Source organism: Rattus norvegicus, chromosome 5 (assembly GCF_036323735.1).
Source record: "Rattus norvegicus strain BN/NHsdMcwi chromosome 5, GRCr8, whole genome shotgun sequence".
Lineage (NCBI taxonomy): Eukaryota > Metazoa > Chordata > Mammalia > Rodentia > Muridae > Rattus > Rattus norvegicus.
Window position 1 is genome coordinate 76,233,645 of NC_086023.1, and position 14,600 is coordinate 76,248,244.

Here is a 14,600-nt window from a genome sequence, read left to right on the forward strand (position 1 = left end):
CACTGACTTCGTCTTCTAGCAAAACTCTGAGCCCATCCAGTGAGTTTTTCAAACTTGAAGGTAGATTTTTCTATGCTATCATTTACATGAGTTTGTCTTTTTATTATTTGTGTGTGTGTGTGTGTGTGTGTGTGTGTGTGTGTTCATCCATAGTCACACTTGTGCAGGGTTGCTCATGACAGCATGTAGGAGGCTAGAGGTTGATGCATCCTTTTCCACAGCTCTCTGTCTTATTGTTAGGGACAGGGTCTCTCACTAGGTGGATTCAGTTGGCCAAGCTGCCTCTCAGTTCCTCCCAGCACCAGCTTCTCAGGCTTTCTTTGCTATCCCCACCTTTCCTACGTGGTGCTGGGGATCTGAGTCCATCCCTCATGTCATGCAGCAAGCACTTTGCCAAGAGGGCCCTCTCCCCAGGCCCTGCCTGTTCACAGCTTAGTTTTCTGCCAACTTTCTGTGTTTGGTGATAATTTCCAGTAGCTTATTAAATAACCTTACAATGACCTCTTAAGAGTCTGTCAGTCGTCCCTGACGCCTTGTTTCATTTACCTTTATTTGCCCGATTCAACTTGTTGCCTTTTCTTGTGCTTGGTGCAGTTTACTGACAGGTATGGGAAGCTTTGGCCAACTACAAAGTCCTTTGGAGTTGTCCCTAACCACAGTATTGTCACATCTTAACTGTAAGTCCCAGGAACTCCCTAAGCAATCATTTGCTCCACGGACTCCCAGAATTCATCAGACCCTATTAGAAGTTTGGTTGTGGTTCAAATTCAAAAATGTCCATTATTCTCTCTCCTGAGATCACATCATTCTCCCAATATCAATGCTTGCTACTTTGTACAAGTCTTATCAATCAAGAAAGAGTTCCCAAGTCTTAGTGCTCAGTGTTTATACTGGAGTTACATTAGGTAGGCATAACTGCGCTGGAGAGATGGCTTAGCAGCTAAGAGCACTGGCTGCTCTTCCAGAGGTCCTGAGTTCAATTCCCAGCACCCACACGGTGGCTCACAACCATCTGTACTGGGATCTAATGTCCTCTTCTGATGTGTCAGTGACAGCATACTCACAGGTAGGCATAACTGATCAAATACCTACACAGTTAACTTCAGCCTTCAAGTCAACTGACAACTGTGGCCCCAGCTCCCTTCCCTAAATAGTAATGTTGATCTTTCTGGCATAGTCAATTACCCTAAGATTTTTGGATGTGACCAGACCAACCCTAAGGAAAGGTATTACTTTGAGGTAAGATATAGATTACCTTCCAGATGCTAAGAGCAAAAGGCAAATCTTCCTTTGAGCAAGACCAAATTTCTTTCACAACCAAATGTTAAGTAACATTTGTTAAGTCACTTAACATTTAATTGACTTCTGGATGTTTTGATATTATAAGACTGTCTTAGTTAGGGTTTTATTGCTATGAGCAAACACCATGACCACAGCAACTCTTACAAGGAAAACATGGAATTGGAGCTGGCTTACAGGTTCAGATGTTCAGTCCGTTATCATCAAGGTGGGAAATATGGCAGCATCCAAGCAGGCCTGGTGCAGGAAGAGCTGAGAGTTCTACCTCCTCATCTGAATGAAGGCTGCTAGGAGAAGACTGGCTTCCAGGCAGCTATGACCAGGGTCTTAAAGCCCATGCCCATAGTGACACACCTACTCCAAGAAGGCCACACCTAATAGTGCCACTCCCTGGGCCAAGCCTATATAAACCATCATGAAGACTCTCTCTCTCTCTCTCTCTTTTTTTTTTTCCTTTTCTTTTTTTTCCAGAGCTGGGGACTGAACCCAGGGCCTTGCGCTTGCTAGGCAAGCACTCTACCACTGAGCTAAATCCCCAACCCCACAAAGACTCTAGCTCATTTAAGTGTTTTTAATTGGACAACTCCATATTGATGTAAAGCTCACTGACCACTTGGGCTGAAGGCTCAGCTCCCCACTGTGCGTCACGGGCATTTCCATGGCTATGGTGAAATGCTGACTCACCTATCCTAGTCACACACCAGCTAGATAGAAGTTCAGTAAACGTTGTCATGGCTCTCTCTGAGGAGGGGGTATGAGATCAGCTCTCCACCGAGCCCCACAGTAGCAGAGGACTGGGGGTGGGGGAATGGAGAGATGGCGGGTTGAGTGCTAAGCAGACTCACATCTCATCCCCTGTTTGTAACTGAGCAGGAATGGAGGCTCAGCTCTGTGTGGAACCACTAACGCCCGGTAGGAGGATTATGAACAGGACCCCTACTTCTGTGGAATGAGAGGGTTAAAAAGTGCAAATCTTGCACAGAACCCTCTTGCACAGGGTTCTCTCCTGAAGACATCACAGTTCCAGGGGGCTTAGGCATGGCTTTTCCATTGGCGTTTGACTAGAGTCAAGCATGTGTTATCAAAAGGACATTTTGTTCCAGGCCCTGTTTGTTCTGTTTCTGAGTAACTCCAGGGTTTCCTAGCTTGACTCTGCCAGAACTCTGCCAGAACTCTGCCTTGCGGTGACTCATTTGATTTATGTCAATTTACATACTTACGTAAGTGCCGAAACTTGGAGCCTGGATCCTTTTCAGACCCCTCTAGAATGCTGAAGTAGCAGATTGACATTCAGGAGACACATTTTCCAGGATGAGTTACGATGCATTTAGATATTGCTAGATATGCTGGCATTTCTAACTGTGCAAATGGAAAAGACTGGCCCTCGAGGCTTCCCTAGAGCAGCAGTTCTCAACTGGGCTACACATCAGAATTGAGGGCTTCCGCGGTCATGCCAGGGTAACTGCTCTACCACAGACATTCTGATTTTATTCAGGGTAAACTCAGGCACTCCCCGGGTGAGTGTAATATACCATCAGGTTTGAGACTCTTAGAAAATACCTCTTAGGTCTACCAGAAACAAACTGAGCACCTGCTTCAGGCCAAGATCAGTGGTCCATGATGCTGAGAAGGACAAGTGAGGTCACTGTCCTTTCATGATGACAGAAGCCAAGGCAGACATAACCATGGTCACAGTAACATAGAGAGGTAGGTGGCGGAAGTTTCTTGTCCGGTATCCTAGTTAGGGGTACTGTTGCTATTACCATGACCAAAGCAACTTAGGGAAGAAACAGTTTATTTGGCTTACACTTCCTCAACACTGTTTAATTGTTGAAGCCAGGACAGGAACTCAAAATAGGGCAGGAACCTGGAGGCAGGAGCTGGTGCAGAGGCCATGGAGGGGTACTGCTTACTGGCTTGCCCCTATGATTTGCTCAACCTGCGTTCTTGTAGAACCCAGGACCACCAGCCTAGGGGTGGTACTACCCGCAGTGGACTGGACCCTATTACATCAATTTCTAACTAAGAAAATTATCTGTAGGCTTGACCTTATGGAGACATATTCTGAGATTCTACCAGCCTCAATTTTCTGGGCTTCTCCATCTCCACCTTCTGTGGCACACACACATTACCTCCTCTCTCAGGCCAGCTCCACTCCACCACTGCTGCTGCTCTTGGCGGTCATCCCATGGTACTGGCATCTCCAAAATTCTGGGATCTCTGGCTGCAACTGGGCTGAGCTTTTACCAACAGGCTCTTCTGGGCCCTCTTCATGGTACTGAGACTCAACTTCTCTGCATGACCCCTTTAGCCCTGCACCTCCACCAATGGCCTTCCCTGACCTCTCCCAGTGGCAAGCCTCAGGTGCTATCCATGGCCCTTCATGCCTTCAAAACCTGGGTGACTCTTACACACTACTGAGATAAGCTGCCAACACAAGTTACAACATTGGACACCTCTGGGTCTTAGCCTCTGTGGGCTGACCTTAAGGAAATACTTCCTAGATTTCAGCAATCCTGATCTCTTCTGAATGGCCCTGATAGAGTCTTTACACTTCCCTCTGCAACTTCCCAAGACAGGCTCCCACCATCTGCATTTCTCTCAACACTCCTTTCTTCCAAGCTCCCACAGAGCAGCTCACCAAGCTTTGAACATTCAATGGCTTCTCTTGGCCAGTGTCCCAATGTCTTTCCACAAACCTTCCCAAAACAGTGTGATCACCTCTGTCATGGTGACCCATACCCTACTATCCTGGTAAAAAAAAAAAAATCTGTCCTAATTAAGGTTACTATCATTGTGACCAAACACCGTGACTGAAGCAACTCAGGGAGGAAAGTTTATTACCCTTACACCTCTACATCACTGTTCCTCACTGAAAGAAGTGAGGACAGGAGCTCAAGCAAGGAACTTGGAAGCAGGAGCTGATGGGAGGCCACGGAGGAGTGCTGCTTACTGGCTTGCTTCTCCTACCTTCTTTTTTCACTCTACTTCCTTATCGAACTCAGGACCACTAGCCCACCTACATGAGAGCTGTGCCCACCCACACCAATCACTAATTAAGAAAATGTAGGCCTGCCTACAAGCCCAATCTTTCAAAGATTTATGTATTTTCAACTGAGTACACTATAGACATCCACAGACACACCAGAAGAGGGCATCGGATCCCATTACAGATGGTTGTGAGTCACCATGTGGTTGCTGGGAATTGAACTCAGGACCTCTGGAAGAGCAGTCAGGTGCTCTTAACCGCTGAGCCACCTCTCCAGCCCTACAAGCCCAATTACATGGAGGCATTTTCTTGACAGGGGTCCTCTTAGATGACTTTAGCTGTGTCAAGTTGACATAAAACGAACCACCACACCTCGGCACATCCATGAGCATAGCCCGGGAGAGGAGACAGATAAGTGGATGAGGGGTTGAGGGAGAGCGGAGCTTGCACACAGCTGTCCTGACTCCAAGGAGTGGCATCTTGGGCACCAGCACTATTGGCTTGTCCCACTAATGTCAAATAAACTTCTGGTTTGCTTGAAATATGGACTGTATGCGTCACACTGTCTTCTGAACAACTTCATAGAATGTCTATTAGAACTGCTCAGAGAACTTTTCAAATATGGGGTCCTTGTTTCTTTCCCAGGTCTATTGAACCTCCTGAGAGGACCACCATTCATGTTTGAGTCTGCTGTTCTTGTTTGGTTTTTATGTTTGTTTCGTTTTGGTTTTTTGTTTGTTTTTGTTTTTGTTTTTGGTTTTTGGTTTGGAGTTTTTTGTTGTTTTTGTTTTTTGTTTTGGTTTTTTGATTTTTTTTTTTTTTTTTTTTTTTTGGAATTGCCTTCACAAGTGATGATCTACTACTCTCCCCACTCTCCCAATTTAAACAAGCTTGAGGAGACGGATTTGCTCTGTCGGTATAAATGGTCCCATCATGGCAAGTTTCAAGTTACTCCAGAATATTTAACTATCAACTCTTAGCAGATATTAAAAGCAGCCCAGCATACATACCAAACGGGCCACATCTCTACCTTAACTTCCCAGTGGTTGGCCAGAAAAAATATAATAGTCGAACAAAATCTTTCTCAGAGAGATTTTGAAGTCTCCCTCTGTGTGAGTAATGTGTGCACAGTGCCGTTTCTTATCTCCTTGAGCTCCTGGAGGCTCTAGTTACAGGTGTTAGTTACCGCCCAACAGAGGGGTCATTAGGCGCCAAACTCAGAACCTCTACAAGAGCAATGCCTATGCTAACCATTGGGCCATCTCTCCAGTCTGCAAACAAACAAAAAAACGTAGTGACTTATATCAAAATTAAGTTGATTTTTTTTAAGATTCATTTTACTTATATGAGTACACTATTGCGGTCTTCAGACACACCAGAAGATGAGGCTGATGGGAACTGAACTCAGGACCTCTGGAAGAGCAGTCAGTGTTCTTAACCACTGAGCCATCTCTCCAGCCCTCAAGCTGATTCCTTGAAACACTCTGTACAAGCTGAGCATGGTTGTCACACTAATCCCAGCACTTGAGAGGTATACGCAGATGGATCTTTGTGAGTTCCAGGCCATCCAGCCCAGGTAGTGAAATAAAACTAAAATTAAAAATAAATAATAAAACTGGCCAATTTTTTTAAAAAAAAAGGTATTTGAATAACACTTGGTGCATACCTGGTAATATTTGGTGAGGAGAGACCAGGCAGCCTGGACAGGCACTGCATGCAGGTGCCATGCCAAGTAGGACTTAAACACTTTGTGTCACTCATGACTCTGGAAACCTCAGGTAAGACAAAACTCTCCTTTGCTAAGCTACTGGCCTTAATTTTTTTTTAAAGATTTATTTTATTTATTATATATATATAAGTACACTGTAGCTGTCTTCAGATACACCAGAAGAGGGCATCGGATCTCCTTACAGATGGTTGTGAGCCACCATGTGGTTGCTGGGAATTGAACTCATGACCTCTGGAAGAGCAGTCGGGTGCTCTTAACCGCTGAGCCATCTCTCCAGCCCTGGCCTTAATTTTAAAGCCTAAAGTTGACTACGAAATTTTGACCCATTTTCTCTCATGTGAAAGGGATATTTTATATACTTTAAAGAGAGAGGGGGATTGGTAATTTGCCAAAAAAAAAAAAAAAAATCAAGAGGGCTCTTTAGACACAAGTTAACAAGAGATTGGTTTGAAGGGAGGGCTTGAAGAGCATCTGGGAGGTTCAGTTCCTGCTCTCAAGACTCTCCAGGTCTAACCTCAGGGACAGGGCAGAAGGGGATACACAAGACAACAACTGATGGGTGGATGCCCATTAGTCTTTGCATCTGCGTATCAGACATTCTCTAAAACTTTGAACAAAATTCTTATGTAGTCGTTCTTTTGTGAAGGGAAAAGTGGGGTATTGCTTTTAATATCTCCATAAGAGGCCTTCCCAGTCTTGGCCCTCCCATGCACCATTGCTCCAGAGCAAGGCCATTGTGAAGGACAGAAGGAAAACAGGCAGACATGCAGCTGGAGCTAGCACAGGAAGTGGGATGTACTGGCTTAGAGCCCTGAACGGTCTGGGAGGAGCTCACTCTGGTTTGACTCAGACACCAGCCATTTTTATAAGACTCTCCACTCATTTCGAGCTGCCTTCCTTTCTGGAAACACTGCCACAGCAGTTCCCCCATTCACATTGTCTCCCAGGAGAAGTTATGTCTCACATCTGGCGACTAGACGGAGTCATAAACACTAAGGAAAGGGTTATCATCTCTAACCTCAACTTCTCCCCACCCGCTATCAGATTCGACCAAGAACGCCAGACCAGACATGACCGTTACAGGTTAAACTTTTATGCGAAATTCTGTAAAGGTATAGAGTGACCCCAGGGAGGGCCACTGCTCTCCAGCTCTTGCCTGTGGGGCCCGCCCCTTAGCACTTGCTGTAGATGGCTGCACAGCCCCGCTCCTCAAACTCTTCTTTGCTGACCCAAAGCTGCTGGAAGGCCTGCAACGAGGCCAGGATGGAGCCGCCGGTCCACACTGACGTCTTCCTCTCCGGAGCAGCTGCCACTGTAGGGCTGTCCCCTGGGCACAGGAGACTCAGCTCCCTCTGGAAACGCTCGGGGAAGCCATCCAGCATGGTGCAGCCACCACACAGCAGCACGTTAGCAGCCATCTCCTCCTTGAAGCCAGTGCCCTGGCAGCGGTCGAGGCAGGTCGCGGTGAGCTCAGGGAGGCCAGGCTGGGTGCTGCCCACCAAAGAGGGCTTGAAGAGCATCTCGGAGCAGCGGAAGCGCTCCTGGCCAATGGTGATGACTTTCCCATCCGGGAGCTCGTAGTCGACGTGCAGCTCATCCAGGCCCAGGCTCATCTCTTCCTCTGGCAGCAGCGCGGCATAGCAGCACTTCTTCTTGATGTGTTCTATAATGTGCAGGTGGTCGTCTGAAAACTTGTGCCCTGCCTCGTTGAGTAGCTGCATGAGGTAGTTGGTGAGGTCGCAGCCCGCATAGTCTACGCGGCTGGGCAGGCCCGGCAGCAGGTCCCCTTCAGAGATGGGCACCACATGCGACACGCCATGTCCGCTCTCCACCACCAACCCGGAGGTCTTGCCATATGAGTAGATGGACAGTAGCGCCTGGGAGGTCACATGCATGGCAGGAATGCCAAAGGTCTCGAACATGAGCTCAGCGTACTTCTCCCGGTTGCTGGTGGGGCTGAGCGGAGGGTCTGATACCAGCACAGCATGCTCTTCGGGGAGGATCTTCATGGCGGTGTGGAAGATGTACTCCCAGATGTTCTGGATACAATCCCAGTCCACCACAACTCCGTGCTTCAGTGGGTTAACCAGCTTCAGAGATGCCTCCATGTTGAGCAGCTCATGGCCGACATACGTCTCCTTGAAGGTGTCTCCAGCATCTGCAGCCATCTCGGCACTGCGCTTGCCCACAGTAGAGGAGATGAAATAGGTGGGCCTCGGCTCTCCCGCGTAGCCGCACTTACAGTACTGGGAGCCCAGGTCAATGACCAGCGCCTTGATCTTCCGTATTTTCTTGGGTTTTGCCTTCAGTTGAGTGGAACCTGTGTCCCGAATGCCAGCCTCGGGGGCTGGCAGTGTTCCTGCCTCTCCAGGATCTCCCTGAGCTGTGCCCATGGGCTTAGGGCTAGGGTTGTTCTTTGTCGCCATCTGCCTCCCTTCCTCACCTTCCTACATCCACACCCTAGAGCTCCTGGGGAGAAATGAGAGCCCACCTCCAGCAGTACCTTGACAACCACTTGGGTTGTGATGTCACCAGGAATGATCCATTTAGATGGGGGTTGAGGGGGGGGGCTTGCTTTTCTTGCCCTCCACACACATCCGTGAATAACAGTTTGCTCCAGGACCTGACCGGCCTCGATGCTTTCTGTTCCCTCTCACCTGTCCATGACTGATCATTCAGTGATAATTAATTCTTTTATTTCCTCCTCTGCTCCTTGACATTGATAATTTGAGCCCCTAAACAAAATCAGGCAGAGCACCAGGTACTTCTGGTATGTTATTTTTGCAGAATATTGGGGCTGGGCAGAACCTTAAAGAGGTTCAGAATTCAAGAGAAAACTTTTTTAAGAGCTATAGTAACTTTAACTTTAGTTCACCCAATACCAATTAACCAAATCTCTTAAAGACCTTGAAGGCTGCTTCCGTTTTAGTCACAAAACTCAGAGAGCCTGTGCCCGCCCCTCTTTCATTCCTCAAGGCCAAGGGCATTCCATAATGAAACTAGCAGCCTCTTGCCCTTTTCATCTCACATCTAAGGCCATGGGGACCTGCCACCACCTCCTGAGAGGAAGGAACCCATCAGCATAGTGTTTGTCTTACATCTAGCAGAGCTGAGGGTAAGGTCTAAGGTGAGGGAGGCATAAGGTTAGAGTTTGGGTTCTGCACTTAGTGTAGAGGTTCAGAGTGATAATTCTTTAACTGGAGTTCATCCAACACCAATTAACCAGGTCTAAAGACCTCTGCACTAAGTGTGGTGGACATGGGATCCAGTGGATCCAGCTGGAGTTAGATGGTCAAGCAGCCTCAGACACACGGTAGGTGTCAACATGTGTGTGCAAGACATTGAGGAAGGCTGTCTTCTTCTGGACATTGTCTGTACACCTGAGCCTTAATGTTCCCACTGTGGGACTGAGCGGCGTCTGATTCAGTGCACACTCTATGACTCTAATGAAGGATTGCAAGCCTATGTTCAAAAATAGTTCTTACGGTTATGTTCTCGTCACCTTAGTACCCAAAAGTGAGGCAGCAGGGCCTGTCAATTACTACAGCAACAGTAGACCCCGGTAAAAATTAACTCAGATGGTATCAACCTGTCCTAATTTCTCTAGTGCTTTCTAACCCTGCCCACCTAGAGTGAAGCCCTCACAATAGCCCACGCCTGACAGGACCTGTTTGTCCCCACCAGGCTTACTTTTCCCACCCACCCCATCTAAACTTTCACGTTCTTTCCTATGGTCACATCGGCCTTCTTGCAAATTCTCTCAGTTGGGGTCAGCAAACGTGTTCTCTCAGAGACCAGTCACATTTATTTTCATTCAGCTTTTGGGCCAGTCTTTGTGATGTTGATTCAACTGTTTGCCAGACTCCCAGGCAATCCATAAGGGACATGAGTATGGCTACTCCAATCGGTTTATACACCGCCATGGGCTGGAGCTGGCTGTGTCCTGCTTGCCCCTGCACTAACTCACCAGCCACGTGACTTAGTCCTCTGCACCTACTGCGTCCCTAACACATGTCACCTGGTCACCTTCAGCTCCCTACACAACTACTGCCAGCTCAGGGAGGCTTGCCTACACCACATCGGCTTGGCCCATCCCCTTTCTTTCTCTTCTCTGATTTTTCTCTAAAAACTTTTCTAAATTTTATTTTTTGTTCAACCAATAAATATGTTGTGCTCTCCCCGCCCCCACTCCACCCGACCCCCGTGCACACCAACTCGAATGCAGACCAGATAAGGGCAGGATTCTGTTGCTCCTCTTTTTACTGTGGTACTCCTAGGTGCTTTGCATATCACAGGCACTCAACCACTATGAACAAATCAATCTTTCCTACAAAATTGGGGAGTGGGACTTGAAAGACAGTATCTCTAATGTACCCTAGCACCACTCTCCAGGGTCTAGAAAGCCCTGGGTTGCTGAATTATGTCACAATCAGTGATGTCACTGTTGGGCAGATTCTCAAGCTGTCCTCTGATTTAAGCCTTTCAGGCCTTGTAGCCAGCAGGATCGAGAGCTTTCTGAGAGCAGTATGTCTCTGGATGCTGTGTGGGCTCCACAGACAGCAAACATCGGGGACGGGCCTGCCAAGAAAGCTAGTGACCAGACCTCCATGCAGACACAGGTCCTCCAGACTGCCTCCCTAAGAGATGGCCCAGCAAAGAGGGCAGTATGGGTCCGTCGGGACAATGCTGAGAAAGAAGAGCCTGTTAAGTCAGCTGTGTCCAAGGATAGGCCAAGGCTAGAGGTGACCAAAGCAGTGGTTGTGGACCTAGGTACTGGCTTCTGTAAATGTGGCTTTGCTGGCCTGCCAAAGCCCACTCATAAGATCTCAACAACAGTGGGCAAGCCCTACATGGAGACAGCCAAGACTGGGGATAATCGCAAAGAGACCTTTGTGGGGCGTGAGCTCTTTAACCCAGATATACATCTCAAACTGGTCAACCCCCTGCGTCATGGCATCATTGTGGACTGGGACACAGTACAGGACATCTGGGAATACCTCTTCCGACAGGAGATGAAGATCGCCCCAGAGGAACATGCGGTCCTGGTTTCAGACCCACCACTGAGTCCTCACACCAACAGAGAGAAGTACGCCGAGATGCTGTTTGAGACCTTCAACACGCCTGCAATGCACATCGCCTACCAGTCCCGCCTGTCCATGTACTCCTACGGACGCACCTCTGGCCTGGTGGTGGAGGTCGGACATGGTGTGTCCTATGTGGTCCCCATCTATGAGGGTTATCCTTTGCCCAGCATCACAGGGAGGCTAGACTACGCGGGATCTGACCTAACGAACTACCTGATGAACCTGATGAACAACTGTGGAAAACACTTCTCTGAGGACCACCTTAGTATTGTGGAAGACATCAAGACGAAATGCTGCTTTGTGGCCCTGGACCCCATTGAAGAGAAGAAAATCCCTCCCAGTGAACACGAGATCCATTATACTCTGCCTGATGGGAAAGAGATCCGTCTGGGTCAGGAGAGGTTCCTCTGCTCAGAGATGTTCTTCAAGCCATCTCTAATCAAGTCCATGCAGCTGGGCCTCCACACCCAAACCGTGTCCTGCCTTAACAAGTGTGACATTGCACTCAAACGAGACCTCATGGGGAACATCCTGCTCTGTGGGGGCAGCACTATGCTCAGGGGTTTCCCCAACCGTCTGCAGAAGGAACTGAGCAGCATGTGTCCCAACGACACCCCACAGGTAAATGTGCTGCCCGAGAGAGACACCGCAGTCTGGACTGGTGGTTCTATCCTGGCCTCGCTCCAGGGTTTTCAACCACTGTGGGTCCATCGCCTTGAATACGAGGAACATGGGCCTTTCTTCCTCTACAGAAGGTGCTTCTGAACAGGTGCAACACGTACGCTGTGGTGACCATGTGCTAGCTTTACCGTCCGAGGGCTGAACCTTTCACACGTGGTGTCAAGCTGGCATGTTCATTTCTGTAGCATTAAAAACCCCTTGTGTCTGTCCCCTTCCCTTCAGAGTGTGTCCGTATTTCCTGACATAGTAAGAGCCACATGGATGCGTGCATCGTCTTAAAAAGTGCGAAAGCCTGGGCGTGGAAGGGCTGTATGAAAGAATCACACGCACGAATGCTAACTGCTCAGAAAGTCTCTCCCAGGAGAAACTTGCTCTAACATTAGTCTGCCCGTTGTGCTTCCCACAACGTTGTTGTTAAAATATACTTAAGGAAAAATGTCATCAAAACAAATTAAGAGTAAATGATGTTGAAGGATAAAGAGGCTCTCCATCCACAGTACCCTGCGGAATGCTAAACGGGTTTATTCTCCGGCAAAAGCAGCACCGTATCTCAGCTAAGTATTCTTGCTAATTGAGGCATCAACACAGGATGTGACTTTTGTGCTTAAAAGCTCGCACTTTGGGACTACACTCAGGTCCTGAACACCCAGTTTAGTTGCCAGTTAATAAAGACTTTATGGCTTGAATCCATACCCGAGTGACCTTATATGGTGGACACATCATAATATTTCGGGAGGTCCAAGTGAGATCCCCAGAGACCAGACCTCAAGACATTGAGGGTTTCAGAGCCCCTCAGAGAAGGGTAGGGTGCAGCGGTCAAGGGACTTCTAGACAGTGCAGAACCAGAGACATCCCATGGTCCCAGGACTCCCTCTGATCAATCACTGCCCAATGGCTCAGAGAAATCTGATCCCCTAGTCGGTTCAGGTATATAAATGCCTCCAAAATGTGGGCTGAAGCAGCAGCCGCTGCTGACACCAGGGATCTGGAATGTGACTAGTTGGAGGACCCCAGCCACCCCAAGCAGTTCCCTGTATTGCCCAGTGATTGAAGTAGATACATGCTTCAGGATCTGTCCCCCAGAAGCGATTCCAACAGTTACGACTGTGACTTCAAGCTCTTAAACACGAGCCTTCGAGTCTGAGGGTCTTAGTCACAGTCGTACACTGAGCATCTGGGAAGCAGGCATCTTTACCTTGCAGAGGGTCTGAGAGCCATTCACTCAACTCCACATCTGCCTAGGTCCTTAATATGTCAGAGCCTGGACCCAGACTGGGAGGGACAGCATATTTATGTGATACCAGAGCTGAAGCAGGGGGGGTGGAGATAAAGAGCAATGGAAAGACATTGAGGGTCCCATGGCTTGACAAGATGACCAAGCCTTGCCCAAGAGAGTCAGAGATCAGAGAAGAGTCAGGAGCCCCCATACATCTTACCTCAGTTTCTTCCTAAACTATTCTACTACAACACTGCATGAGCACTCACGAGGGCAAGTTCAGGTTGATTAGCTCTCCATCTCTCGATGCTTTCCACAGCACTGGTAAACCCTATAAATTCTTAGAAAATGTGTTTCAAACTTCATTAAAATGGAAAACAGTCACAAATTACTTCTATCTTCAGATAGATGTTCATGAGCCTAAATAAATGAGCCCCAGAGGGTGAAGGGTCTTGATGAGGGAGGGACGAGAGGTGTTTTCTAGAGGGAGTCTCCAGGTCTAAGCATTTATAAAAACTGATAACACTGAAAGCCGATACAACTGTGTTCTCAAAGCACTCTCGATCCCCTCACTGGATCCACCTGTCCCAGCAGAAAAGAGTCTACACACACACACACACACACACGCATGCACGTTTAGTATTTCTGGCATCATCTAATCTTAACAGCTACCTTTGGGTAATGTGATAAGTTTGCTCCAACAGGGATGGAAATACACTCTACTATCTAGTGAGTAGAGCCGGGGAAAGTGTAAATGACCTACCTACAGCACCAGTGCAGGCACTGTAGATGGTATCACTTGAAACGCCAATGGAGAGCACTGAGAAACACTCGCTGGCAACAGGAGCATACAAGCTTGGAGAAGTGCTGTTCCTCTGTCCAAGGACTCTACTAAAATATATGGATTCAGACCTAAACCCTCATCTTACATCAAGATGTCTGCTGAGGTTTGGGACTTCAGCACCTAAAGAGTGAAGATGGGTATAAGGTATAGGAAAGACCTTAAGAGCACAGACAACACAGAAAGCTCAGGACTCAATTGTGTTGGCCAAACAGCACCAAGGGCGCCTTAGCCGTGTACACAGCCTCTTGAGCTGAGGTTCTCAACCTGTGGGTGGCCCCTCTAGGGGGTCACACATCAGATATCCTGCATCTCAGATATTACACTATGATTCATAACTAGACAAAATGTTATGGTTGGGACCAGCACAACATGAGGAACTGTATTAAAGGGTCGCAGCATCAAAAGGTTGAGAACCACTGATTTTGAGCATTTAGTTAGCTACCTGTGGTGAGTTCCTTCCTCACCCCAGGGATAACAGCTGAAGACACTCATGAGCCTCTATGGTGTGGACTAGCAAAACAGGAGTAGTGATTTCAATGAAAATGGCTCATATGCTCACAGGCTTAGACACCAGGGAATGGAACTGTTTGAGAAGGATTGAGTGTAGCCTTGTGGGAGGTGTGTCACTGGGAGTGAACTTTGGGGTTTCAAAAGCCCATGCCAGGCCAGTGTCACCCTCTCTTACTGAGGGACAGGATGTAAAGCCCATGACCATTTCTCCAACACCATGCCTGCCTGCCTGTCTACACCCATGCTAC

At 48.0% G+C, this 14,600-nt stretch overlaps 2 protein-coding genes across 4 annotated transcripts; one reads left to right on the forward strand and one right to left on the reverse strand.

Moving 5' to 3' along the window:
• Nucleotides 1-7,094: 7,094 nt before the first annotated feature.
• Nucleotides 7,095-8,483, reverse strand: Actl7b (actin-like 7b). Its single transcript, NM_001025417.1, has one exon. It carries the CDS (start codon nucleotides 8,441-8,443, stop codon nucleotides 7,190-7,192), a length of 1,254 nt encoding a protein of 417 aa, NP_001020588.1. The 5' UTR covers nucleotides 8,444-8,483; the 3' UTR covers nucleotides 7,095-7,189.
• A 73-nt stretch (nucleotides 8,484-8,556) lies between these two features.
• On the forward strand, nucleotides 8,557-12,003 carry Actl7a (actin-like 7a). Of its 3 annotated transcripts, none has more exons than XM_063287305.1 (2): nucleotides 8,557-9,330; nucleotides 10,496-12,003. In XM_063287305.1, the coding sequence occupies exon 2, from the start codon at nucleotides 10,544-10,546 to the stop codon at nucleotides 11,864-11,866; it is 1,323 nt and encodes a 440-aa protein (XP_063143375.1). In that variant the 5' UTR covers nucleotides 8,557-9,330; nucleotides 10,496-10,543; the 3' UTR covers nucleotides 11,867-12,003. The 3 variants fall into 3 exon arrangements, with proteins under 3 accessions (XP_063143375.1, XP_008761929.1, NP_001011973.1); XM_008763707.4 differs by having other exon boundaries at nucleotides 9,004-9,132; NM_001011973.1 differs by lacking the exon at nucleotides 8,557-9,330 and having other exon boundaries at nucleotides 10,528-12,003.
• The last annotated feature ends 2,597 nt before the right edge of the window (nucleotides 12,004-14,600 follow it).